The sequence below is a fragment of the Puntigrus tetrazona genome, chromosome 22 (genome assembly GCF_018831695.1).
Source record: "Puntigrus tetrazona isolate hp1 chromosome 22, ASM1883169v1, whole genome shotgun sequence".
NCBI classification, from domain to species: domain Eukaryota; kingdom Metazoa; phylum Chordata; class Actinopteri; order Cypriniformes; family Cyprinidae; genus Puntigrus; species Puntigrus tetrazona.
Genome location: NC_056720.1, coordinates 4,628,267 through 4,655,146, shown reverse-complemented (window position 1 = coordinate 4,655,146; position 26,880 = coordinate 4,628,267). Strand labels below are relative to the sequence as shown.

Genomic DNA, 26,880 nt, shown 5'->3' with positions numbered 1-26,880 from the left:
AGTTCTGTTCTAATGAGGAGGAAAAAACCGATGTAAGTGCAGGGTCTCTAACTATAAAGATTCAATGGGCAAATATTCATTAAGGGTCTAAGAGTCAATCTTCATGGAAACATTTTCACAGCAATTTCTTGTACTTTTTAGTTCCACTATCCCAAATGTCATGTAGTATGATCAGTTTTTCTTTTTCAGGAACATCTGATGCAGATGGAGACGTGTCTGTGATGGAGGGAGACTCAGTAACTCTACACACTGATGTTAAAATAAACCAAAGTGACAGAATTAGATGGTTTTATGTTAACACTCGCATCGCTCAGATAATTGGAGGTAAGAGTTCTGTCTGTACAGGTGAGTGTCCTGAGAGATTCAGAGACAGACTGACACTAGACAACCAGACTGGATCTCTGACCTTCACAAACATCAACATCACACATGCTGGACAATATAAGTTACAAATCATCATCAGCAGCAGCGGCAGCGGCAGCGTCATTAATAAGATCTTCAGTGTTACTGTCTATGGTGAGTACATAATAAAAAGGAAATTATTACACATAATTATTTGGAATGTTTTATTGATTAAAATAGAGGGCAACCAAAGAAAATTAAGTATGTGTACTTACATGTACGTATAATGTAGAAATCTTCTCACATTGTACACATTCGTTCACACACACACACACACACACACAGACACACACACACACACACACACACACACACACATTTTGTTCATGTCATTTTAAATAAAATTACTAAAACAGATGCTTATACTTGTCACGTTCTCTGGACTCTTTGTTTATGTTTTCGTCTCGTGCCATGTGCTCTGTGCCCGGCCCTTTTAGTTCGTGTTAATTATGTAATCGTCTTCAGCTGTGTCCTGTTTAATTTAGTCCATCACCCGGTGTATTTAAGTCCGTTGTTTTCAGTTCCGTTTGTCCGATCTCGTCCGTATGTGCGTGTGATATTGTCCCGTATATCTGCCTGCCTGCCTGCCTACCTGCCTGCCTGTATGTATGTATATCGTTTACTTTCATCCCCGAATGTGGATTAAATACTTTATTTTCATTTATACGCGTTGTTTGCTCGCCTGCCTATCACACCCGTGACAGAAGATCGGACCGTACACAAGTACAAGTTTTAGCGGCGATTATTTCTTTTATTTTTGTTTATCATGTATTCCCCGTATCAAGACCCGAATTTCCTCATCCTCCTGCTGGAGCAGGGGGATTGCTCTCTCGAGGAATATACGCGCTATTCCTCCACCTGGCCAACGACTCGTTACCGGACAGCTTTCTGTGCGGAATCTACTTCCGCGCACTGAACATTTCCAATCAGGCGCAGCTGTCCGGGAGCGGTCCTCGAGAGAGCATCGCCGCTTACGTTGAGTGGGTGCTGGTGTCGTGCAAATCATCGATGACTGTTGCACTGGAGGACACCGACACCAGCCCCACTCAGGATCCAGAGCCCAGCTCAGCCCTTCACCGCATGGTCGAGCCCCAGCCTGAGCCCACCGCTGACACGGGGCGAGTCGGCGCGACCACGGACCCATCGCCAGAGAGAGCGACAGAGCCGTGGAGCGTAACAGGACCCGAGCCGTATACGTCAGACCAGGTGCGCGAGCCAGCAACGGAGCTCCCCGCGGTGGAGCCAGCAGACTGCAATGAGAGCGCGGAGTGGAGCTCCGCCCACTGCACATCGGCTGAGGGTGAGCTGATTTCCCACCTAGGGCTGCTGGATCCCCAAAAACTCCCCCCATTGCCCGCGCCGCGTGCGCTCCGTCCCGTTAGCCCGCTGGTTCCGCCCAGCCGTCCCGTTAGCCGCTGGTTCCGCCCAGCCGTCCCGTTAGCCCGCTGGTTCCGCCCAGCCGTCCCGTTCCGTGCCCGCGCCCCGTGCGCTCCGTCCGATGCCCGCGCGCCGTCGCGCCGTCCCGTTCCGTGCCCGCGCCCGTGCGCTCCGTCCCGTTCCGTGCCCGCCACGCGGCGCTCCCTCCACTGCCCGCGCCACGCGGCGCTCCTCCACTGCCCGCGCCTGCGTGCGCTTCCCGCTTCCCCTGGTCATACGCCACCGATGGATCCCAGCAGCCCCTGCGCTCACCCTCAGCTCACCATCCAGAGCTCGCCACGGGTCTGCCGGTCTCCATCGCCGTCGAGGGTGAAGGATCCCTCGCCTCACCGTCCTGCCTCCGAGACCCAGACTCCACCTCGGCTCGTAGACCCGTCGGCTCCCCCTGGGCTCCTAGCTCCCTCCTCTCCACCGTGGTCCGTCAGTCCACCAGCTCCACCAGACTCCATCGTCCCTCCGGCTCCGCCTTGGTCTGTCGTCGACCATCCGTCGCCTCGGGATTCCTCTTCTCCGGCTTCACCTCGTCCCTCCATCCCACCGGCTCTGTCAGGCTCCTCCTTCCCTCCGGCTTCACCTCAGTCCTCAGTCGCTCTGGCTCCGCCACGTCCTTCCTGTCCCCCGTCTCCGTGTCAGTCGCGGCCGGCCGGGCGCGCGCCTGACCTCCAGCACCTCGACGTCACCCTGGCTCTTCGGCTCTCCGTCTCCGCCTCAGTCTCCTCCACCACCTGCTCCGCCGCCGTCGGTCGGCCCCATGGAGTCGATGGCTGCTCCTCCTCCATGGCTCCTCCCTCCATCGGCTCCACCGTGGACCACCATAGCTGGGCTCTGGATCTCCTCCTGCTCCGGACTCCTCCTGTCTTCTCCCTGGCTCCTCCCTCCGTCTGTTCCTCCCTGGACTGTCTGTTTACTCCCTCCTGGGGGCCGTCCTCCACCAGAACCTCCTCCCAAGATCCGGTATCCCCACTTCCTAGTTTTGTTTGTTTTGATGTTACCCTTTAGGTGCGAGGACGCACCTTCCGGGAGGGGGGGGTAATGTCACGTTCTCTGGACTCTTTGTTTATGTTTTCGTCTCGTGCCATGTGCTCTGTGCCCTGCCCTTTTAGTTCGTGTTAATTATGTAATCGTCTTCAGCTGTGTCCTGTTTAATTTAGTCCATCACCCGGTGTATTTAAGTCCGTTGTTTTCAGTTCCGTTTGTCCGATCTCGTCCGTATGTGCGTGTGATATTGTCCCGTATATCTGCCTGCCTGCCTGCCTGCCTGCCTGCCTGTATGTATGTATATCGTTTACTTTCATCCCCGAATGTGGATTAAATACTTTATTTTCATTTATACGCGTTGTTTGCTCGCCTGCCTATCACACCCGTGACAATACTCTCTCACCATGTGCTCCTTTGACCACATGTTTTTTTTAGTCCCACAATAAAAATGACCAAAACAATTAAGAATTAAAGTGATGCTGGATAATTCAAAAGAACAGAAGCATTATTGAGATGCTGATCATTTAATTATATACAAAATCATATTAATTAGGATGTGGCTGTCCCAAAATGTTTTTGTTTTACTTTTTTAAAAATTACTTGTGTGATTTTTTCATTGAATAGTTTTCATTGAAAAGTCCAGAATGACAGACTGTTTTTGTTTTTTTTTTATATAGATGCACTTATTAAGTTGCGCGGTTGCATTTAAAACAATGTTTTTTTTGTTGATTTTAAAAAAGTGTTGTGTAGTGTTTTTCTTTGTCAAAAATATCCTCCAGCAGCTGTTAGTTTTGTGTTTCAGGTGTTTCTGCTGTTAAACAAGGTCAAATGAAGAGAAAGTCAGTGAAGGAGGGAGAATCTGTCACTTTAGATCCTGGTCTAGGGAGAAAAGGAGATGATTTGATGATGTGGTATTTTAAAGACATTCTCCTCATTGAAGCCACTGGAGATCAGAGTCAGGTCTGTTCAGATGATGAGTGTAAAGAGAGATTCAGAGACAGACTGGAGCTGGATCATCAGACTGGATCTCTGACCATCATGAACATCAAGACTACAGACTCTGGAGAATATCTACTGAAGATCAGCAGATTCAGCAGTCATCGTCTCAGCATCACGAGTGAGAAAATATTCAATGTTTCCGTCACTGGTGAGTATAATTGCACTGTCCCTTGAGGAATTTTAAAACACGAGTCACTATTTTTCACTCCAGTAATAATGACTGTCTGTATTTATTGTTCCAGACTCAGGTTTATCTTCAGGTGCTGTAGCAGGAATAGTTGTTTCTGTTCTGCTTGTTGTTGTTGCTGCTGCTGTTGTTCTTCTGAGATTCAATCAGGATCAGTGAACCAGTAGACCAGAATGTAAGTATTACAGTAGATTTAACAAGACATATGTTATATTGTGCAGCGTGATTTAAAAGAACTCTGATACACAGTAAAGTAATTATAAGTGGTAGATAACACAGATAATATTAGAATATTATTTTAAATAAAAAGTTAGTTATTTGTAAAATTTACCAGCAGTTTCAGCATATGAGTATGTTTATATTTATGTAATATAATTGTTTCTATATATTTTGTAAGTTTTATTACAAATGGTGTTACATCAAGTCGACATGTAAAATGTTTCACCTTCTTTTTATCATGTAAACAGAAATTCAAAGTTAAGGTGGTGTGAAGTATATTTTAAGTAATCTCAAAATTCTTATAATAAGAATTGTAAAAAAATCTGAAAATTGTTAATGACTTGATTTATGTAATATATTTAATGTAATTTTAATTATTTCTTTAACTTATTTAATGTGGTTTAAAGCAAATGTGTGCTGTTTTTGTATTCTTTTAATCACGTGAACAGAAGTAAACAGGTGAGGTGGTGTCACAAATATCCTAAATAAAGTCAATCATGATTGTTTTTAATCAATATTTATTCATGTCACAGCCTTTAAGTGTGTTATCAGACGTTACGTGAGGACAAAACACGACTGCAATTCTTTAGTATTTTATGAGTTTGAGAAACTTTCACTTGTGTGTGTTTTCTTACAGGATATCCTCTAGAAGAACTCTATTCAGACAGATCTGTGAAGAAATCCTCCACGATTTAAAAGAACCATCAACTGCTGGTGACACGAGGAACGATAATAATGTTATTTTAGTTTGTTAGTTTACTAGTTGTTTTATTTAGTTGTAGTTTACTTCAAATGTAATTGTTCTCAAGTTGCGTTTGAAGGGAAACATGGCTCTTGGCGTCATATCCTGTCAGTATTCACAGCTTCACACGACGAATAGCTGCATACTCAAACCGCTCCGACGCTTTTTTATTTGCTAAAATCAGATTGAACGAATACAAAAATTATTTCAGCTACCTTGAGGGAAGACATCTTTCATTGTAGACTGTTAAATTTAAGAATACTTCTACATAGGCTATTCTTAAACTTAAATCTCATTATTGAAGAAAAACTATTCAAATGTAATGGAGTAAATCAAGACGGTTCATCACAATACAATTAATGTTGATTTTTCTTGTGTAAAATGTCTGTGACTATAATTTATTTGACTACTTTGATGTCACATGCCTAGTTTACACAAGCGGTTACATTTAATACCCTGCAAATGCAACCAAAATATGTCAAATGAACGATTTAATTTTTTTTTTTAAAGGCATTTACAACAAGCTAGCAGAAACATTTTGTTTGTCATGGAGAGTGTCAAAATAAAGGTACTGCATGCCGATATTTTAGAATAATGTTAAGAATTACAATTGTCCCTTAGTTTATCATTTGTGAAGTAATGACGACATTATCTTTTGACTCTGACAGCAGCACCTTTCAATGATCAGTTTTTCTTTTTCAGGAAAATGTATATGTGTGTGTGTGTGTGTGTGTGTGTGTGTGTGTGTGTGTATATATGTATGTGTGTGTATATGTTTTTGCATGTTATTGTGTAATATTTTAAGATTCAATCTTTTGACTTTTACTCAAATGAACTAGTTTCTCAACTCCAGCTTGTACACATTCAGTAACTAATCAGCTGTAATATCAATCAATCAATCATTCATTTTTATTTATATAGCGCTTTTAACAACACAGGTTGCATCAAAGCACTGTACAGTATAATGTAGAAATAATAGTAAATGTTTAAGGAGAATTGCTCGGTAGGGCACTAGATGGTGCTCTTGTATGTTTGTAAATATGTATGTCTGTAAAGAAAGAAAGACAGACAGACAGACAGTTACATATATGCTTTATTACAAAGTCTAAAACAATGATATAGTCATTTACGCATAGTTAAACAAAAATCAATAGATGAAACAAAATTAACCTAAGAGGGGTGCAAAAACCAAATCTTCTTCAATAACCTAACACAAAGGCCCCTTATAGTGCCAATTCAACTCAAAATAAAGATCATTCATAACTTTAAAATATTGAAAATCAATTAAAATCCTGGATTTCACTAAATTGAAAAAAACAACCTCTAAATTATAGCTTGTATTTAGTTTAGTTCTGTTTTCTAGTATTCTAGTAAATTGCTGTTTTGGCTTGCCCTAACAGAAAACTCATTAGCTGACATTTATATCGATGTCTCTAAACATATTTAAAGCAATATATAAAAACTTTAATACAAAAGAGTTTATTCTGACACAGAGCATCAACATGGAAAATAGTTTACCTCTGCAAACAAAATGGGCAATGATTACCGACACCAGGATTTAAAATCAAAACAAAAGTATTAACTGCAATTACACCGTGTAAAATTCTCCATTGTAAATCCCCTACTTTCTTAGCTATTGGTGACTCATAGAGAGCTCTCTATTCTGGTTTTGTACCATCCTCTATCTGGAGGACGCTAAGCCAGGGTGTATCCACCTTATCATCTAAAAACCTTTTATTAAAATATTTAACACAACTTTTGTTTTTCAGAGGCCGGCTCAGACCCAATTAACTGCAAATTTTCAGCTTTACAGCTTTACAATCATTCAAATTAGGTGATAACAGCAACTTAGGAAAAGGATCTTTACAATTTGGGATAATTAAACCCTCTGAATAGTCCTCCAGCAGTTTTACTTCTTGCGCTGTGAGGGAAGACCTCCATCTTTCCAGAGGTTTAGCCACAATACGTGTTGAATAAATGGCCAATGTCCAACAACCAAATCAACATTCGTCAAGTGTGCTCCAGCCAACCAGAATAAATGTCCAAGTGTTGTTACTGCAGAAGTGAGAAGAAGACTTTCAAGTGCTGGAGAGGGAGTTTCATGAGATCTATCCAAGCGTGACCCATGAATTAAAGGTTCTTGCCAACAGTCATTGTAAGGAACTTGCACTATTGATTTTTTGCACCGTAAATTATGTCTGAAGATTAGCACAAGCTGTAGATTTCCAATTTGAGTCCGCTGGTCCAGTCAAAAGTCTCTGTATAATCTGAAGCTGAAAAGCTGCTATTCTGCTTTGTAAATGTATCAGTCCATGTCCTCCTCCTTCTTTGGGTAAATACAGAACAGCTTTTGGCACCCAGTGCAGCTTATCCCCCCAAAAAAAATCTAGTGACGGATCAACACAAATGAAGCGATGCCAAAGAGAGGAAGCTACCAAATTATTAATAATCAGCCTACAGCCCTTATAAGACATTTTAGGAAGCAAAAGTTTCCATTTTTCAAGACAACCTCTTATTTTTTCATCACTGTACAAATACCATAAAAATAAAATTGGGACTAAAGCCAAAAGCCTCCCATAAGTAATTGTGCTCAACTCAATCAAACGCTTTCTCTTGATCTAAAGACTACAAACCACAATCTAAAGTAAAACTCTTTCCAATGTCCAAAAAATCTCTGAACAGTATGTTGTCACCTGGTCCAATACTTCTCCCAATCTCTTCGCCAGAGCCTTAATATTATTTAAGGACTTTTTAAGCAACAAAGTAAGAACCGCTCTGCGGCAACTTACGGGTAGCTGCCATTAGCCAGGCTTTCCCCAAGTACCTCCAGTAGATCTGGACCCATCTCTGACAAGAAAGACTTGTAGAAGTCAACAGGCAGATCAACTACTCCAGGTGCTTTGCCACACTCCATACTTTGGTGTGCTCTTTTAATTCCTATTAAAAGTTTCTAAATGAGTTAACATTAAACAGATTATGTCTCTTGTGATGTTGCAAGTATATTGTTGACAGAATTGTTTAATCTGCACTTTTGCAACATCCCACCACTGTTGTAAAGACAGAAAAGATATTGTGGTTATAAAAGAGTACCATTACTAACACCGTCATTACTAACATTCAGCGTGTAGAGAATTTTCTTTAAACAATAAACTTCCTGGTTGTTAAAAACTCCATCGCTCCTAAAAAGCCTTTGCTTTTTCAATAAGTTGCACCACATGTGGGAAATATTCTTCTTTCTTCAAACTTTATTTGCACTACCTTCCTAGACCTCACTTTCACTCTCTGTGTCAATTTGACTCAAGCTTCTCTTTCTGCTCCACACGGGTTAAACAAGGTTGCTCAAGCGCTACAGCTGGGCTATCGTAGGCGTATCTGACGGTGCTACTTTTGTTACTTTTTCAGCATCATATATTGTTACCTATCCCTGAGCTAAACTTGTACCAGGCACCTCAACAACAGTAGGCAAAGCAGCGACATCATTCTGCACCTCTCCATCACGCGCAACATCAACAAAACATCTCATGTTATTTGTCGTAGCAAAAGTAACATTATGAAACTAATTTGCCAAAACGAGAGAGCATTCATTCGGAATGAAAGATGGCACGTTAGATAAAGTCACTTTTTTTCCCGAAGGAGTAGAACGAGGGAGAACCGGGTGAAAATACCATTAACCACGATCCCGTTTTCTACCAGTTGGTTCATCGTGTGGAAATAGGTGCATAAACCACGTCGTCCTCCTCTTTACTTTTCTGTAATTAAATGCAAAATATAATAATAAGAAGAACTCACAGGATATGTAACCAATTCTACAAGAGATTCAATGTCATTTATAGCAGATATATAAATTAGTCTTAAATAGGCAAAATATATAGCTGCCAAATATTGTTTGTTGGTTTGTAAATAGCACAATTTTAATAAAACTCATGTTACCCGAAGTTAAATGACCACAGAAACAAAATGTTTATCACCACGCTATATTTTAGCCTCTAAAATCATGGACCAAACATTTTTACAGGGTCAGTCAATAATAGCCAGAAATTCAGTGGGAAAAAATTGTCCTGTGCAAGACTTTATCCAAAAACATTTTAAATCCACTTCATGGATCAGATAAATAAATAGCAATACACATGCTTTTGCTATTTTGCCTTTGCTTTTTTGCTATTATATGATATGCAGTGCTTTTTTAATTGATTTATAATATGGTTAAGTGCTGTGGCATGTAATGTATGTGATGGCTCACTATACGGCCAAAAACCCATTTACTGTAAATACGACTCGCTATAGACACATAGACAGCATCTTACCAAATTGTGTTGCTTTTTGTAGAACTTCGGCTGAGCGTAAGTGATCTCATCTTCACTGATCTGAACTGTTTCATTTCAAATATGTGAGAGATTAGTATTGTCACAGCTCGACCATTAATACAAACAATTAAATAGTCCTATTTAATGCCGCAGTTAATAAAAAAAAAAAAAAAAAAAAGATGTTTAGCAAAAACATTGAAATTTTTTGCATGGTGTAATTTAGTCAGGATAAAAGCTTGTTAGTTGTTGCATGATCAAATATCAGACTGATCGTGATATAGAATATTTTAGTTTATTAGTTGTTGTGACACTAGTTTAAAGTTTTAGGAAGCACTTGCCTTCTGTATTTCTGTGTTTCCTGTAGATGCAGACGACAGCAGCAAAAATCACCATCGCTCCGGCAGCAGAGATTAACACTATCAGAGACAATGAGCCTTCTGGAGGACATGAGGGAGGTGATGTGATTTATTAAGAGAAATATTGATTAAGTGGAGTGAACATAAAAACTAATATCAGCTCTGCTGTACCTGAACACGTCTGACAGAGCTGACTGATGTCCAGATGTGTGGTCTGGTTTCTGATGGAGTTGTTGATCACACAGCTGTAGGTGTTTTTATCCTGATATTCCACCTCCAGAGGTAGAGAGAGACTGATGCTGAGATCAGACACACTGATGCTGGACAATAAACTGTTTCCTTTGTACCAGGAGAGAGTCACATGACTCACGTTCACCAACGAACACAACAACGAACAAGATGATGAAGATGAAGAACATTGTGAAGAGTTACTGATGATGACAGGAACAGGTAGATGAACTGGGAAGAAAAAGAGATTAAATATAATCAACAATCTTATTTTCAGTTCAGTATTTGGCTTTAAATGCTTTTATAAAGATGTTTACTCTTATTATAATGTAAATTAGTAACAAATAATCTTTTAATCTCACCATAGACTGAAACACTAAATTCTTTTGATGTCCACTTGACTCCACTTCTCTCTACTTCATAAACTCCAGCGTGTTGAGTCGTGATGTTCCTGATGGTCAGAGATCCAGTCTGATCCATCTTAAGTCTGTCTCTGAAGCTATCATCAAAGCCGTTGCGTATGAAGAAGATTCCAGCAGTTTTATTCCTGTCAGCTACAAAGGACGTTTCAGCTCCAAACTTCCACAGTATGTCTTCATCTTCCTGTATTTCAGTGAAATCGGTGTATAAAGTGACAGAATCTCCCTCCATCACTGACACCGACTCACCGAACACACCTGATGAGCAAACAGGAACAAATACTGTTACTGACATTACATTTACATTCGATATAAAAGATTAGTTATAAAATCTGCCCCAAAATTGTTGTATTTTAGTTCATATCACAGTTGTAAAGGCACATTTCTTTCAATTTCTACAGAGAACAGCCTCTATTCTCAATATGAGCCGACAAACGCAGAAATGCCGTGCGATTTAGCCATGCGGTGTCCAGTACTTTTAAATTGATTTGTTTTTTTTAAAGTGTTTCTTTATAAAATTGGTGGAGAGAAGGAAAACCAAACCTCAAACTAAAGTGAGCAAACTTAACAATCAAGGATTTATTTGGCAAATAAAAACAATATAATTTGAACAGTAGAAGCTGTACTACTCTACAATGGAAGAAATTAAGTTATAAAAATAGATTGTTTAATAAAAAATACATTACTTACAAATAAAACGGCACAAGCACAAACAGAACGAAACAAACATGTGAGGCATTCTTCAGTTTTTCAGTGTCTGGTCTAAGATTATAAAAATAGTAACGCTATATTTGAGTCCTCCCCTGACAGAGTTTGACCCTCCTAGTTTTTACCTTGCATTTGCATATATAATATTTTTCAATACATTTCATCTGGCCCTTAGAAGACTTTAGCTATTCATAAGAAGTAACATTGTTTTTTATTTTCATCACTTGTGATAGTTTCTATAAGATAATTAATTGCCCGACTGGGTTAAATAACTAAAAGTGTATACGATATTGTGAATTGTGGAAGAATTGTATTTCTTGATAAAACAGAGCAAGACTGTAGTGATTTTGAAATTGTCTACATTTATTCAGTTCTCCATTTTATTGTAAGAACAACCCAGATGAATAAAGTTAAAACCATGTATAAACTCGTGGTGCAAGTTTATTAACATTCATCTTCTGAGTCAAACTGAAAGCAGCTGCGGTTAGTGTTTTTGAGAAATGTGGTTTGATCTGCTGGGTGGACAAACATCTCGCAGGTCAGAGTATGTGCGTTCAGTTTTGTAGGTAAAGAGGCTACTTCCTGTCCCACTGCTTTGAACGGACTCTTTAAATGTAATGTGAAAAAAGACGTGGTGAGACAAAGAGAAAGCGTGCAAAACCAAAGACGCTGCTATTGTTCTGTAAATAAAAAATACATTTCTTATTTTTGTAAAAAAACGTGCAATAGCATAATTTTATTTTGTATAAGGATCTACGGAAGTATGCTGTATTATTTTGCTGTGTACATCGCTGATGTTTGATTGCAACCATACAGCGTGGTGGGAGGAGCTAACGACAGACACAGTGGGTATGGCGTCAGGCCTCGGAGATGATGACTTTAGTATAAGGATGCTGATGAGAGAGCGAGAGACATCTGAGGTGGATTTTTGGACGTGTATTTGTCTTATGTCAATGACAAGGCAGTCATGGTCTAATGGTTAGAGAATCAAATTTGTAACTTGAAGGTCACGGCTTTGGGCCTTGGTACCAGCAGGCATTGTATGTTGTGGGTTTAAATAACACGTCATTTCCACCACGACTGAGGTGTGATCCTTGACCAAAAGCATATCACATCCTTTTCGAAAGCGAGCGTATTAGTGCATGCCAGGGCCAGTTGAGTGTTTGCTTATTTACTTTCAGGCATGATCAGGTTTTAACATTGTGAGGGTTGCTTTATAGCTGGCCGAGCAACACAGTCTCAGTACCAAGTCGTCACATATTGCCCACTTTTTGACACACAAGTTAACCCTTTAGAGTAATTTTTTGACGTAAAGGTCGTCCATTGTTTTCAGTTGTTTGTCTTGATTTAATGATTTGCATGCATTTGTAAAAAAAAGATACATTTTATTTTAATTTTTGTCTGGTTAAACACTTTTCAAAAGTTTCTTTAATGCAGTGGTCTAAATAAAGCTTTGAATAACAGATTTATACTGAACACCACTGTATGTCTGTGACAAGGCCAACTGTGCCTTAAAATGACCATTCTATGGTAATACGCGACTTTGAAGCGCAAACATTATTTGCAGTCATTTGCATTATTTGAGCAGTGCAGAGATATTCAGGAGGACTTCCGTTTAATTCAATCACTTAAGATGATAAATCATCCTGACTTTTCTTCATCTGGTATATTAGAGAAAACATCTACTAGGATCTATGACAAAATAATAGCATTTAGCATACTATTTCGGGATTTATTTTTTGTAGTAAAAATGTTATGTCAAGTTTTTTAGCCCTGTAAGCACATGCGCTTGATCCAAACTCCAGTCCAGTTGGTGGCAGTAGTGCACCTATAAGTTGGTCTGCCAACCGCCAGTAAACGAAGGCGAAAGTAAAGCACGTATTTCGTTCATTCTGCCACATGTCTGACTTTCACTTTTATTTTGGGAAACGCTATTTTCCACATACATTTGACATTAATTCTAGTTTGAAAGTGGTAGAAAATGAAGGACTATGATTTTCCTGGAGTGTGTGTATTCCTCCTCTATGGTAAGATTTGTTTGTTATACTATTATTTAATTTTAATGATACAAACAAATTGTTCTATGAAGTAGACTGATTATACATTTGTGTTAGTTTTGATAGCTGTATCACTCGCTAAAGCTCTTTTAAGTAGTAGAGTGTAGTCATGGCCATGTTTAAGCTCTTTTATTTAGGTTTTCTTTATGTTTGTCTGTCCGCTGTTCAGTTCCGAACAGTCATCGTTTTATACACGATTTCTTAGGATGAATACAGAAACACGAGAAGTTACAGGAACAATGTCACTTAGTTATCATATTCAACAGTATCCAAACTTCTCCTCTCCAGCCATCCAACTACATGTCCGCTAGACCCCATACCCTCTCATCTTCTGCAAGCAATCTCCCCCACAGTCTTGCCAGCACTCACGCATATCATCAACACATCTCTCCTCACAGGCACCTTCCCCACAGCATTTAAGCAGGCTCGGGTAACCCCACTGCTCAAGAAGCCCACTTTAAACACTTCCCTTATTGATAACTACAGGGCAGTCTCTCTTCTTCCATTCATAGCAAAAACACTTGAAAGAGTTGTTTTCAACCAGGTATCACTGTTTCTTTCGCAAAACAACAAACTGGACCATAACCAGTCAGGTTTCAGGTGCGGCCATTCAACTGAGACTGTGCTGCTCTCAGTCACTGAAGCCCTGCGGACTGCAAGAGCTGAATCCAAATCATCAGTTCTCATTCTGCTGGATCTATCCGCTGCATTTGACACTGTGAATCATCAGATCCTGCTGTCTACCCTCTCATCACTGGGCATCTCTGGGATTCCACTTCGCTGGTACGAATCTTATCTCACTAGTAGGTTTTTTAGGGTGGCCTGGGGAGGAGAAGTATCCACAGCACATCAACTGGTCACTGGGGTTCCTCAGGGATCGGTTCTTGGACCCCTCCTCTTCTCCATTTATACTACATTACTAGGCCCCATCATACAGGCTCACGGTTTCTCCTACCACTGCTACGCCGATGACACACAGCTCTACCTCTCTTTTCATCCAGATGATCCAACGGTAGCTACTCGGATCTCGTGTGGCCTGGCGGACATATCGGCATGGATGCAACAGTACCACCTACAGCTCGACCTGACAAAGACTGAGCTGCTTGTATTCCCTGCCACTCCAACTACACAGCATGACTTCACCATCCAGCTAGGTTCTTCTACAATTACCCCATCAACCTCAGTCAGAAATCTTGGTGTAATCCTCGATGACCAACTAACCTTTAAAGATCACATTGCAAAGACTGCTCGATCCTGCAGGTTTGCATTACACAACATCAGAAAGATCAGGCACTTTCTAACAGAGCAAGCTGCACAGCTACTTGTCCAGGCCCTTGTCATTTCTAGACTGGACTACTGCAATGCTCTTCTGGCTGGACTTCCATCAAACACAATAAAACCTCTACAAATTATTCAGAATGCAGCGGCACGGCTGGTATTCAATGAGCCCAAGAGAACCCATGTTACACCTCTCTTTATCTCCTTACATTGGCTACCGATTGCAGCTCGCATCAAGTTTAAGGCACTGATGCTTGCATATAGAACAACCACAGACTCTGCACTGGTCTACTTCCACTCACTATTACAAATCTACACGCCCTCTAGAAGTCTGAGATCTGCTAGCGAGCGACGCCTCGTGGTACCATCTCAAAGAGGCTCGAAATTACTCTCCAGAACTTTCTCGTTCTCTGTTCCTGGCTGGTGGAACGATCTTCCCGTACATATCCGGAATGCTGGGTCTCTGGCAATCTTTAAGAAACAGCTGAAAACTCATATCTTTCAGCAATACCTGACCTCATCATAAAAAAAAAAAAAAAAAAATTCTCTCACTTCTCCTCCCCCTTGTTTATTCCTTCCCTTCTGGCTTGTACTAATTTGAACACTCCCTGTGACTGGGTGTTACAAGCACTTACTCCGTCTGTTTGTCTCTCAAAAAAATGAATCGCTGTTGTACTCTCAATTGTAAGTCGCTTTGGATAAAAGCGTCTGCAAAATGACTAAATGTAAATGTAAATGTAAACAGTAGGCTTGATGTTAAGGATGATATTTTGTTCTCTGTGTGGGTCCTAATAGCCCCTAATAGTGACAGGGACACTTACCTTCAAAGTCTTTTGGATGAGACATTTAACCGAGGTCTTGACTCTCTGTATCATTCTCTTTTACTCGAGAAAGATATTAGATCGCATAAATATTAGTTGCATTTATTAAATGGAGCTATGACAAGTACACATTGAAAAGACAGGGAAAGTTTTACATGATAATGAGTAAAACATCACAAAAGCCAATCCATTTTAACATTATATATTCTGGAAGTAGCTAGTCTTAATATTAGCTACTGACCTAGGTCCAAGACGACTGCATCAGAACAATGCTTTGGGTTTATTCACCGTATTAGCAATCAATTAAAATTTATATAAAATTAATAAATTATTAACATTTTTAATAGCCTTTAAGAAACGAATCCCCATATGTAGCAAACAGAAACACTGGTTATATACGCAGTTGAGCTATTGTGTAGTAAACTGTTGATTTGCTTGAGGTGTAAGATGCCTGACAGTAATGTCAATTATGAGACAGAAAAAATGTTCTAAAATAATTGCATATGAGCACACCAGAAATTGAAGGACATGCTGTGAACATGACTGTTTTTTTTTTTTATTAAACAAGAAAAGGATAGGAAGGAGCAGGAGAAGAAGAAGAGAGTGCTATCAATGTTGGGTCAAGTGCAAACGAAAAAGATGAGTTTTGAGTTGGTTTTTGAAGATTGCTAGTGACTCTGCTGCCCTAGTGGCAATGGGCAGATCGTTCCACCAGCGAGGAACAGACCAGGTGAAGGTGCGCAAGAGTGATTTTGCACCTTTTTGTGAAGGCACTGCAAGACGCCTTTCGTTTGCAGAGCGTAGGCACCTGGAGGGAACATATGATTCAATTAGTGAGTGTAAGTACGAGGGAGCGGAGCCTGTGATTGTCTTCTATATCTTTAAACTTCTATATCTTTAACTTTATTCATTTTAATTGTAACCTAAATCTTTTCATCACAGACCATCAAGGCCAACACCTAAAAACAATATCTCTTTCAACTTTGAACAGACCATGCCATCAGTAAATAAAATAATATTTATCCATTTTAAATAATAAAAATTAAAAACGGCCACATAAAATGCCGACACTTCGAGCTCCGAGTATCCAATGCCGCGGCATTTTCGTCAATCAAAACAGAGTTCCGGCACTCGTGGAAAAATGCTGCCGCAATTGCGGGACGATTGGCACACATCGAGCCTGCTCCATTTCCCTTCCGTTCGTGTTTTTAAGACACAGCTAATCTTAGCTTCCTGCTCCACATCGGGAACTCCCGCCCCCGGCACCGGCTGCTCTCCTATTGGCCGCGCGTAGATGTCGTCACAGCGTTTTGACGCTCAAATTAAAAATGTTTTAGATCGGGAGTCAAACGCCACCCTTGCGCGACGCTCTGTCGCTGACGACGCACATACACAATGAATGACGCGTTCAATGTGTAGGCACCTTTAGCGGTACGTGCTGTATAACGGGCCAGATGTAATACATATTTGGAATCATCTCGCGGGCCTGAGTTTGACATGTCTGATGTAAACCTATGAAATTGTGGGTGGAGTGGGGTGGGCGGAGCGACGTGTCCCACAGTAATTTTCCGTTTTTCAGGAGCTGGTTATTAAACGTCACCGGATTGCTGCTAGACACATACCACCTCATCCAGTTTCGGACCAAACCGCGTTGTTTCTCATTTAATATATTAGCTTTTAGCATAGAAACACCTTTAGCCTACTAACCCAACTTTCGCTTTCGCTTTTTTTTTTTTTTGTTATTGTTTTTTTTTTGTTGTTGTTGTTGCGTCGCGTCTTTGATTCCCACACAACCTGCATGGTTTGTTTTGGTAGAAAAACACTGAAAATGATGATCTTGGTTTGTCTGGCCGTCTGTGGATTTTTCGTTTCTGGTAAGAAATTTACACTCCGTTTCAAAAACCGCAGGTGTTTACAACCCGGAAAACCGCATCGATCCGGTCCAGGCCTGGATTTAGGCAAGAATGAAAAAATAGATGAGTAGAAGCGTGCAAGTAGAAAAGCAGTTGTTATCCGTTTATTAAATGTTGTGTTTATTTATCAGTCGCCATCTTTTATTTAATGGAAACGCTGCGACGATGTCGGGGTCCATTTTCTGATAACGTTTGGGCCTCAGCGGTCATTTCATCATTTTTTTTTTTTTCACAGCACAACAATCTAATAAAAATGATACTTTTTAGAATACTATATTGACATTTTGTTAAAAAAAAAAAAAAAAAAAGTGTATATATATATATATATATATATATATATATATATATATATATATATATATATATATATTTTTTTTTTTTTTTTTTTTTTTTTTTTTTTTTCAGTAGCCCTGTGATTTTTCTTTTCCCCTCAGAAATACAGTGTTGGGTATTTACACATATTGATGCAAAAAACATGAATTTAATTTATTAATAAATGATTCAAAGGTAAGGTGGTGTCGGTTATATTCTACATAATCGCAAAATGATTATAAGAATTATCTGGGGGAAAAAATGTAGGAGTGAAAATTGCTTATGAATTAATTTATGTAATGTTTTAATGTAATTATGATTGTTTCTGTAATTTATTTACCGTGGTTTAATGCAAATGCGTGCTGTTTTTGTATTCTTTTAATCATGCAGACGGAAGTAAACAGGTGAGGTGGTTTCACAAATATCCTAAATAAAGTCAATCATGATTTATGAAAATAAAAACCTCAGCTAAGATTTCATTTTTTTATGCTAATGATGTTTTGTGAATTGCAATATGTACAAAGTGAAAAGATCTTCAGTGTTACTGTTATTTGCCAGCTTTGATTCTCCTTAAATGTAACTAACATGTTAGTTAATGAAACTTAACAAATGTTGTTACCAGGAACACCCGTAACAGTGATTTGTGCGAATCCTTTTTTTAAAATCCACAAAATGCTGCCAATTGCCGATACAGTCCTACTGTAAAAGAAATGAAATATTCAGAATGAATGTGGCCTTATATGCTGGAAAATGTATGTAAATGACTTCCCCTTTAAGGCGGTGATGCTCATTTATAATGATATATTCATATTTGATGTTTCTGTCTGACTATGCCAGAGGGGTTTTATGATTTCACTCTTTGTTTCTCCTTCAGGTGCTTCTGTTAGAGTTCCTGTGTGCGTGATGGGAAGAGAAACGGTCACTCTGCACGCTGAGGTGAAAATAAACCAACAAGACCGAATTAGATGGTTTCATAATCGCACTCGCATCGCTCAGATCATTGGAAATCACAGTAAGATCTGCGCAGATGAGGAGTGTAGAGAGATTTTCAGAGACAGGCTGAAGCTGGATCGTCTGACTGCATCCCTGACCATCACGAACACCAGAAACACAGACTCTGGAGAATATCTACTGCAGATTATCGGCAGCAACACTGAAAAGATATTCAATGTTTCTCTTTGTGGTGAGTCATTTAAACGTTTTTTACGTCTTTAAAGGGGAATTTTAGTTCCCCTTTATTAACAGCTTGCGTCGGTGCAAACCATTTTTTGGTGCAAACCATTTTTTGCTGAGGAAATATAGTATCACGGTGTAAAATTCTGTGTTTCTGTGTGGTACGTTTAAAAAAAGAGAACTTTTCAACTGGAGATATATGTATCTCAAATGTGGTGCAATATATTTTCTTCAGCTAAAAGGTCCTCCAGCGGCTGTTGGTTTGTGTTTCAGGTGTTTCTGCTGCTGAACGAGGTCAAATGAAGAGAAAGTCAGTGAAGGAGGGAGAATCTGTCACTTTAGATCCTGGTCTAGGGACAAAAGGAGATGATTTGATGACGTGGTATTTTAAAGACATTCTCCTCGTTGAAACCACTGGAGATCAGAGTCAGATCTGTTCAGATGATGAGTGTAAAGAGAGATTCAGAGACAGACTGGAGCTGGATCATCAGACTGGATCTCTGACCATCATGAACATCAAGACTACAGACTCTGGAGAATATCTACTGAAGATCACTAGCAGCATATCCAGCGTGCACCGTCGTCGTCTCAGCATCACGAGTGAGAAAAACTTTAGCGTTTTGGTCATCGGTGAGTAGAATTCCACTTTCCATTGAGGAATTTTAAAATGCAGATCAGTAACACAGTAATAATGTCTGCATCTCTGTATTGTTCCAGACTCAGGTTTATCTTCAGGTGCTGTAGCAGGAATAGTTGTTTCTGTTCTGCTTGTTGTTGCTTCTGCTGCTGCTGCTGTGTTGTTCTTCTGAGATTCAATCACAAAAACATCTATAAACCAGTAGACCGGTAATGTAAGTATTACAATTGATTTAACAAGACATATGTTATATTGAACTCCGATACACAGTAAAGTAATTATAAGTGGTAGATAACACAGATAATATTGGAGTAATAAAAAGTTTAAGTTAAAGTATTTGTAAAATTTACCAGCAATTGCAGCATATGAATATGTTTATATTTATGTAATAATAATAATTGTTTCTATAAACTGTGTTTTATATTACAAATGGTGTTACATCAAGTCGACATGAGGAGTGAAAACTGTTTATGGATTGACTTATGTAATATTTTTAATGTAATTATAACTTATGTAACGTGGTTTAATGGAAATGTGTGCTGTTTTTGTATTCTTTTAATCATGCAGACGGAAGTAAACAGGTGAGGTGGTGTCACAAATATCCTAAATAAAGTCAATCATGATCGTTTTTGATCGATATTTATTCATATCACAGCCTTTAAGTGTGTTATCAGATGTAATGTGAGGATAAAACACGACTGCAATTCTTTAGTATTTTATGAGTTTCACTTGTGTGTGTTTTCTTACAGGATATCCTCTAGAAGACCTCTATTCAGACAGATCTGTGAAGAAATCCTCCACGATTTAAAAGGAGAAGCATCAACTGCTGGTGACACGAGGAACGATAATAATGTTATGGTAGTTTGTTTACTTTTGTTTTGAATTTTTACTTGAAATGTGATTGATCTAAAGTTGCGTTTGAAGGGAAACGTGGCTCTTGGCGTCATATCCTGTCAGTATTCACAGCTTCACACGACGAATAGCTGCATACTCCAACCGTTCTCTTTGCTTTTTATTTGCTAAAATCAGATTGAACGAATACAAAAATTATTGATCATAATCCCAAACATTTAATCTACCTCAGAGAAGACGTCTTTCGTTGTAGACAAAGTTAAGAAAATGCATTACTTCCGTCATTGCGTCATTAATCAGGTTTCCATCCAATATCCGCTTGGAATATTTTTACCGATACAGCTGATGAAACACCTTTGGTACAAAAAAGGGGCTTTTAACGCAAAGAAATACAGCGTCGCGTGACAAGAATTAGCATATAGATGATACTACAACAACATAAAGAAACGTCACTGCCATGCATGCTTCCAGTAGACATCCAATCAATAACAACGGTTCTTCTACAGTAGATTATTATTGATCCGTTCATTTATTTGTCTTGACAACGAGCAAAATAAGCACGAGAAATGGTTTCTACGGCAACGGCTGTAGACAAAGCTCGGAGCTTACAAACACTGTCCCGCTAAAAGAAATGAAAATAACATTCCTTCCTTTTACAGTAAAGTGCTGTAAACACGCATCACGTGCTCGTTTTAAAACATCGTGACAGGGACCCACGAATTAATAAACGCATGCACATCGAGCGTATCAAAAAAAAGGTACATACCGGCTGCTTCTTAGTGCAATTTTTTTTTTTTTCATGTTCTTTGAAAAATACACTTGCCATGTGGGTCTATTTATTTAAATAGCTTTAAGTTTTTAATGCTGCTTTAGTGAAGGGGGGGAAACAGCAGTATGTTTACTTTCAATAAGCGTGATCCAGCTTATTTGTCGCTGTCTGTAAAATCGGACCACCTCTAACCAGTACCAGTGAAAAAAAAAAAACACTAACCTCCGCTAATTTGAAGTATTTATGCTATCTTGCATGTTTCATCTGTCAGCAGTAGTGTAACACTACAGTAGAAGAAGTGGTCCGTTTGATTCGTCAGATGTTTAAATTGCAATCTTTTGAAAACCTGTATACCTCATGGGGATGGACATTTTGAAGAAGCAGTAATGTAATGCTACATTTTTACAGTATTACTGTACATCTCTATAACATTGATAACTTGGTAGTAATTTAATCAGCAAGTCTCTCTCGGTCGGTGAACAAAACTATTACTTAAAGCAGGTATTTTTGAGCTGTTATAGAATATTTGTGCTTATAGAGCGAGTAAAGTATTCAATTATAAAGGGGTTAATGTGATATTTAAGCAACTGAGCAAACAATAAATTGTATAGTTGTTATATTTCATATTTGCCATTCGATTTGAAGCAGATGAGTTTTTCTCACTCCAAGCAGTTTCACCGTTGACTCATGTTTGTCAAATACGAAATAAGTTCACATCTCAGCCTGTTGCAGGTTTTTGTCCAGTGTCATTGTAAAATATTTTTTTTGCTGCTATGTTTACGTCCTAGAATATTACTGTGATGTTTAATATGCAATGAGTTTTCAGGGGGATTGTCTGTGAACCACTTCTGTGAAACATTTTACGAGTGTGTGTGTGTGCCGAAAACGTAAGAGAAAACAAAAAAGGTCATGCTTTCTACAGTTACGGTGTGATCGTCGCTTCTTTGAGACATTTTTCGTCACCAGAAGGGATACAGCAGCTACCTATTTCCCTACTAAGCTTTTTATTTCATTCCTGTTCGTGAAATGAATCCAATGGGATTAAGAAATTTGTCTTTTAAAATGTGATGTTTTTTTTACCTCAAAAGTAAAAATGAAATAAATTGCATAGGATTAAATTTGTGTGTCTTCACTTAGCACTCATCTGAAGCTTCCTTATTGTTTGTCTCTTAAAAGATTATCTCTGTTGGATGCACATATGCATAAGTAAGCAACTTCAAAGTGGTTTCGGGCACCCAGAGCACTCTCTCTGCTATAAAACACAATGCAAAAAATTTGTAATGTAATGCATCTTTACAGAGGCTAGGGAATACCCATAATGCCCCAAGAGGATCGTTCCTCTTGTCCTCCAATTCCTGTGTCTAGCCATAAGCTTTGAACAGCATAAATCATCATAGATGTGTTAAGTTTGCAATCTTATGTACAATTCTTTATGTATCCAATCCATATGCATTAGCTGTAGGTATAATGTTAGTGTATATAATTCGTTCCTGATCTGTTTTTCACATCAGGGCTGTAGCTACGATCAACGGAGATCAGGCAGGAGCAGAAATCAGAACTATGATGGACAAAAATAAGACTGAGATGTCACTTATTTTCAAGACGAAAACAGAGATCAGCTTTATAGATCATCACTACCACCACTTTTGTACCTGAAAAAGGTACGATATAATAATTAAACATGTGAGCAACCATTTCAAAATACTGAGGAGGGTTTGTTGTGACCAGAAGGCAATATAATAATGCAAAAACAGTAATTGTTGTACAGTGTGGCAAGTATGAATCTATATCGATGTGCGCATGCCCAGTAGCTCCATGTAACCTGAGGTATATAAGTCTAAAGTTCTTGGGCAAGATTTGTGACAGTTTCAGTTTCAGTCAGAAGTTGTGAATGGTACCAAAACAGCTAACCTTACCGTGCCACGTTTTTTTTTATTTTTATTTTTTCTTAAAGTACTCGTGAATCTGCATGTATTTGCCATCTTTTGGACCGCTTCATGAATCCGTACCGTAATTCTACAAATAGACATGCATCAAAATCCAGGTCGTGTCTGGTCCATCAAATATCAGTTATTACTAAACACACATGAACGACAATAATGTAAAAATGCATGGCTTGCTATATAGTGCATAACAGAACAAATGAGTGCAAAATTAAATAAATTAAACGTAATCTCATGCACTTACTATTAATTAATAAATAAAACGAATGGCCTACGTGAACAGCCGAACAGCATAAAATACATAAGCTAACTAATGCAGACGATAACGGTCAGTATAACGTAGTTAAAACGACATTTATCATAACGTGTTTTTGTAGGAATTGTAATCAGGCGCTAAAGAGAGTACCTTTCGTTAAGTAGGACCCGAGATGCGGAAGTCGGCGGAAGGTGGCTCCCGTGGCTCACAGCTCCGGCGGCTCGGTTAATCTTTTGTATCTAGCCCTCACCAAGAACCACCAAACTGTTTCGATAAATATCAGACGTTTGGTAAAACACGATCGAGGGTTTAGACACGGTGCTTGAATTTGAAATGTGTTGCTTTTTCAAGCAAAATAGCCTAACCGCACTACTTTCACTTTTGCCTTCGACATTTTATTTCTGTCAAATCTGCGTTCGTTTTCAACCGAGAAGCGATGCAAAAACTAGCTTTTTTGGCATATGTGTATGGCTATTATTCGTGTCTGGTAAGACCTTTATTTACTGTTTTATTTGTTACTTTAAACGTGTGCGTCACATTTTTGATAACCAAGTAGTACAGGATGTTTTATTAGGTGGAAAATGCCAGTAGGTTATTTGAAATCCTCTTATGTAGTTTGTTTTCATTAAAGCAAGGCATGCAGGAAATTAAATTATTCAAAGATCACTACTTGGATGAATAAATATATGCAGTACGTATGAATTATTATATTAGTTAGATATTGTTTTCATACTACTTTTTGATATACAGCGAGGCAGATCTCCTCTAAAAAATGTATTAAGACTATGGTCAAACTACTATTAAAAATGTAATACTTGTTGAACCTAAATACACTAATCACTGAATGCATAAATTAATAATCAATCTTATTTAGGTTGTGACGATATCAGACTGCAGTGGTTTTACATGCATCTCAGTCGAATGGAGAGATTTATTTTTTATCCCACCATTACCGAAATGATACGTAATTAACAGTTTTTTCCTTCTTCAGGTGCTTCTGCAGTTGTACAGTCAGTGTTGGCGACGGAGGGAGATTCAGTCACGTTACACACCGATGTTGAGAGGATCCTACAAGACAGGATGACGTGGTTTTTTGAAGAAAATCGCTTAGCTTTAATTAATGGGGAAGGCCATAAGGTCTGTGCAGACGACGAGTGCAAAGAAAGATTCATAGACAGACTGAATGTGAATCAGGCCGGATCTCTGACCATCACAAACGTCAGAAACGCCGACTCTGGAGTTTATAAGCTAAAGATCACCAGCCGCAAAATTGAAAAGATCTTTAACGTTACTGTACATGGTGAGTTTTAAAAACGTAAAGCCAGGGTGTCTAGGTTTAAATCACACCTGTTTAGTGGATTTTCAGTCTTGAAATGCACATAAAAAATCTGCAATGGCAATATTGTGTAGCTTTTTCCCTTTACTTTGTTCTTTTCTTTGATGTTGGTTCGCCTGTTGGTTTGTGTTTCAGGTGTTCGAGATAAAATACAGAGAAAGGCAGTGAAGGAGGGAGAATCTGTCACTTTATACACTGGAGAAATAAAAAACCCTCGTGATTTGATGAAGTGGTATTTTAATGAGACTCTCGTCGCTGAAATCGTTGGAGATCAGAGTCAGATCTGTACGGAGGTTGAGTGTAAAGAGAGATTCAGAGACAGACTGAAGGTTAATCAGACTGGATCTCTGACCATCATGAACATCAGAACCACAGACTCTGGAGAATATAAACTACAGATCAGCAACAGCAGCTTCAGCATCATTAGAAGCTACACCGTTACTGTCACCGGCGAGTATCATTCTGTCATTCTGCATGTTTCCTTGCATGCTTTAATACAGTTCAATGTTCACTAAATGCCAACATGCATTTATCTTTAAAAAACAACGTCAGGTGGCACCATTTATCAATTCTAACTCTAATGATCCAAGTAGAAATGTGTGAATATCATTAAAAGATTCTGTCTGCCTTTCTAATGTTTCAGATTCAGGATCATCTTTAGTTGTTGCTGTTGTTGTTGTCGTCGTTCTTCTTTCTCTGATCATTGCTGCTGTGGCTTTCTGTAAGAGACGAGCAATAATGGAAAGTGAGTATTATACAGTTGATTTAAGTTGAAAATAAGAGAATTGTTGTATGAAGGGAAAAAAATCCCAGTCAGCAGTGTGTAACCAACTTTCTTATTGTTAAATCAGGTTTCAGAAGCTGCCCAAGCGTTTATCAGGTAAGATCAAGTATTATTTTCCGGTGCTTCTGGTTTTATTGACTTTTAAGTAAGTTAGAAGAGTCCTTATATTTTTGATATTGCAAACTTGTATTTCGTATTTAAATGTATCATCACAATTATTAACACACTAACTTGTTCTTTTAGTAACAGCTGCTAATGAATCAGAAACAAAGGGGCAACTTTAAGTCTAGTTTGTTGGGGTTTTTTTTACTTTAATTCAAACATAAACCTTGTTCATTTCTTGTACTTTCTATCTGTGTTTCTTACAGAGAGCTGCAGCTGAAAACAATGAGTTACAATGAGACACGTATTAACACAGAGGTTTCCAGTCCATCAATCAATCAATCAATTAATTAATTGTACCACTACTGAAACCTCGGTATTGTGAGCCATGAATTATTTTAATTAATACATTCACTTTTGTATATTTGATACTGTAAATACTTAACCTAAACAACACTACTTTGCGGAAACTTTGAGGTTGAAGAACAGCAGAAGGTTCAAATTCTACAAGGAATGATCCAGAAAATCTCGACATGAAATTATATCTACAGTCAAGACTGTAACTTTAACCCCATAAAGCCTGCCACGTGAAATAAGTCAGAATAAGTATCACATTTGATACATTATGTATGTAATGCTCACAATAAATAAATAAATAGTGAAAAATAGCTTATTAAAAATGTTTCAGTCAGAGACCCAAACTCTGAATTTGGTGCATATTGCAGATGTTGATTTTGAGATGTGAGATTTTTATGGCATTTAATGAAAATGAAGTAATGAAATATCAGTTTTCACTCTATCTATCAATAATGTTTTTGTGAGATTTAAATGCTTCATTTTCTGTACTTAAGAAATATATGAATATGCATTGAAATGTATGCATTAAACACGATACAGGCTTTATAGGGTTAAAAACATCTGGAGACGTTTCAAAACGGCTTTTTACTGAAAATATGCATCTAAGGATGTTTTGCATACATTTCATGAACATGGTTTCTGACAGCTGAATAAGCTTTTTGCTACAATTTTTCATCCTGTGGATGTTTTTATTGTACATAAATATACTTTTTAAAAAGTTATATATTTATACTACAAATGTAATATGTTGTTATTCTCTGTAAAGTATATTAACCCATTGTTACATTATCACTTTTATTATTTGCCTTTTTTTGATGGTTGGACCAGTTTTAGATTACTTTCCTATTTTTTCCAATATTTGTTTTTTTTATAGACCGTTTCTAATTCTCTTTCTTTAACTTTCCATTACAAAATTAAAAAGTGCTTTAAACATTTATGCAGATGAAATATGAAAGCTTTCTGTATGTGTATAAAAATGCAATTAAAACAGATTTAAATCGCACAACTACTTCTTGAGTTTTGAGTCTTTTGGAAAATATATTATTAGACATTCTCATAAAATGAGAAATAACTGAACTAAGCTGCACTGAAGAGTTTAGAGTGATCATCTCTACATTCTGCATTAATGATTCATCTTTAACATCTGAATGAATCAGATATTTTTGGATGAACACTGTTTTTTCTGGATGAATATAGGCAAACCTAGGCCCTTCTTTTTTGTATAACATTCAAATCATGTCAGGTATTAAATCCTATTAAAACTGGCCTACTAATGCAGTAGGTGGGGGTCTATTAAAGAGCTGAATGGAT

The 26,880-nt window shown here is 38.4% G+C and overlaps 2 protein-coding genes across 4 annotated transcripts in view; both read left to right on the top strand.

Annotated features, from left to right (window-relative positions):
* The window catches only part of LOC122327393 (carcinoembryonic antigen-related cell adhesion molecule 1-like), a 29,145-nt gene extending 23,571 nt beyond the window's left edge, over positions 1-5,574 (top strand). The window contains exons 3-6 of one of the 2 annotated variants that reach the window (XM_043222729.1): positions 190-516; positions 3,620-3,964; positions 4,059-4,178; positions 4,860-5,574. In XM_043222729.1, the coding sequence (XP_043078664.1) occupies positions 190-516; positions 3,620-3,964; positions 4,059-4,162 (776 nt within the window). In that variant the 3' untranslated portion in view covers positions 4,163-4,178; positions 4,860-5,574. The remainder of the gene's footprint in view (positions 1-189; positions 517-3,619; positions 3,965-4,058; positions 4,179-4,859) is intronic. The other variant, XM_043222731.1, reaches the window with a different exon arrangement.
* A 14,345-nt stretch (positions 5,575-19,919) lies between these two features.
* On the top strand, positions 19,920-26,575 carry LOC122327436. Of its 2 annotated transcripts, none has more exons than XM_043222802.1 (6): positions 19,920-20,028; positions 23,982-24,290; positions 24,462-24,776; positions 24,970-25,071; positions 25,178-25,206; positions 25,479-26,575. In XM_043222802.1, the coding sequence occupies exons 2-6, from the start codon at positions 24,071-24,073 to the stop codon at positions 25,509-25,511; spliced, it is 699 nt and encodes a 232-aa protein (XP_043078737.1). In that variant the 5' UTR covers positions 19,920-20,028; positions 23,982-24,070; the 3' UTR covers positions 25,512-26,575. The 2 variants fall into 2 exon arrangements, with proteins under 2 accessions (XP_043078737.1, XP_043078736.1); XM_043222801.1 differs by lacking the exon at positions 19,920-20,028 and adding an exon at positions 23,149-23,477.
* Positions 26,576-26,880: the final 305 nt, after the last annotated feature.

Coding starts and splice junctions, on each gene's coding strand:
- LOC122327436 (XM_043222801.1), top strand. CDS start 23,324: ATGTGTTGCTTTTTCAAGCAAAATAGCCTAACCGCACTACTTTCACTT. Junction 23,478..23,981: donor ATGGCTATTATTCGTGTCTG/GTAAGACCTTTA, acceptor TTCCTTCTTCAG/GTGCTTCTGCAGTTGTACAG. Junction 24,777..24,969: donor CTACACCGTTACTGTCACCG/GCGAGTATCATT, acceptor CTAATGTTTCAG/ATTCAGGATCATCTTTAGTT.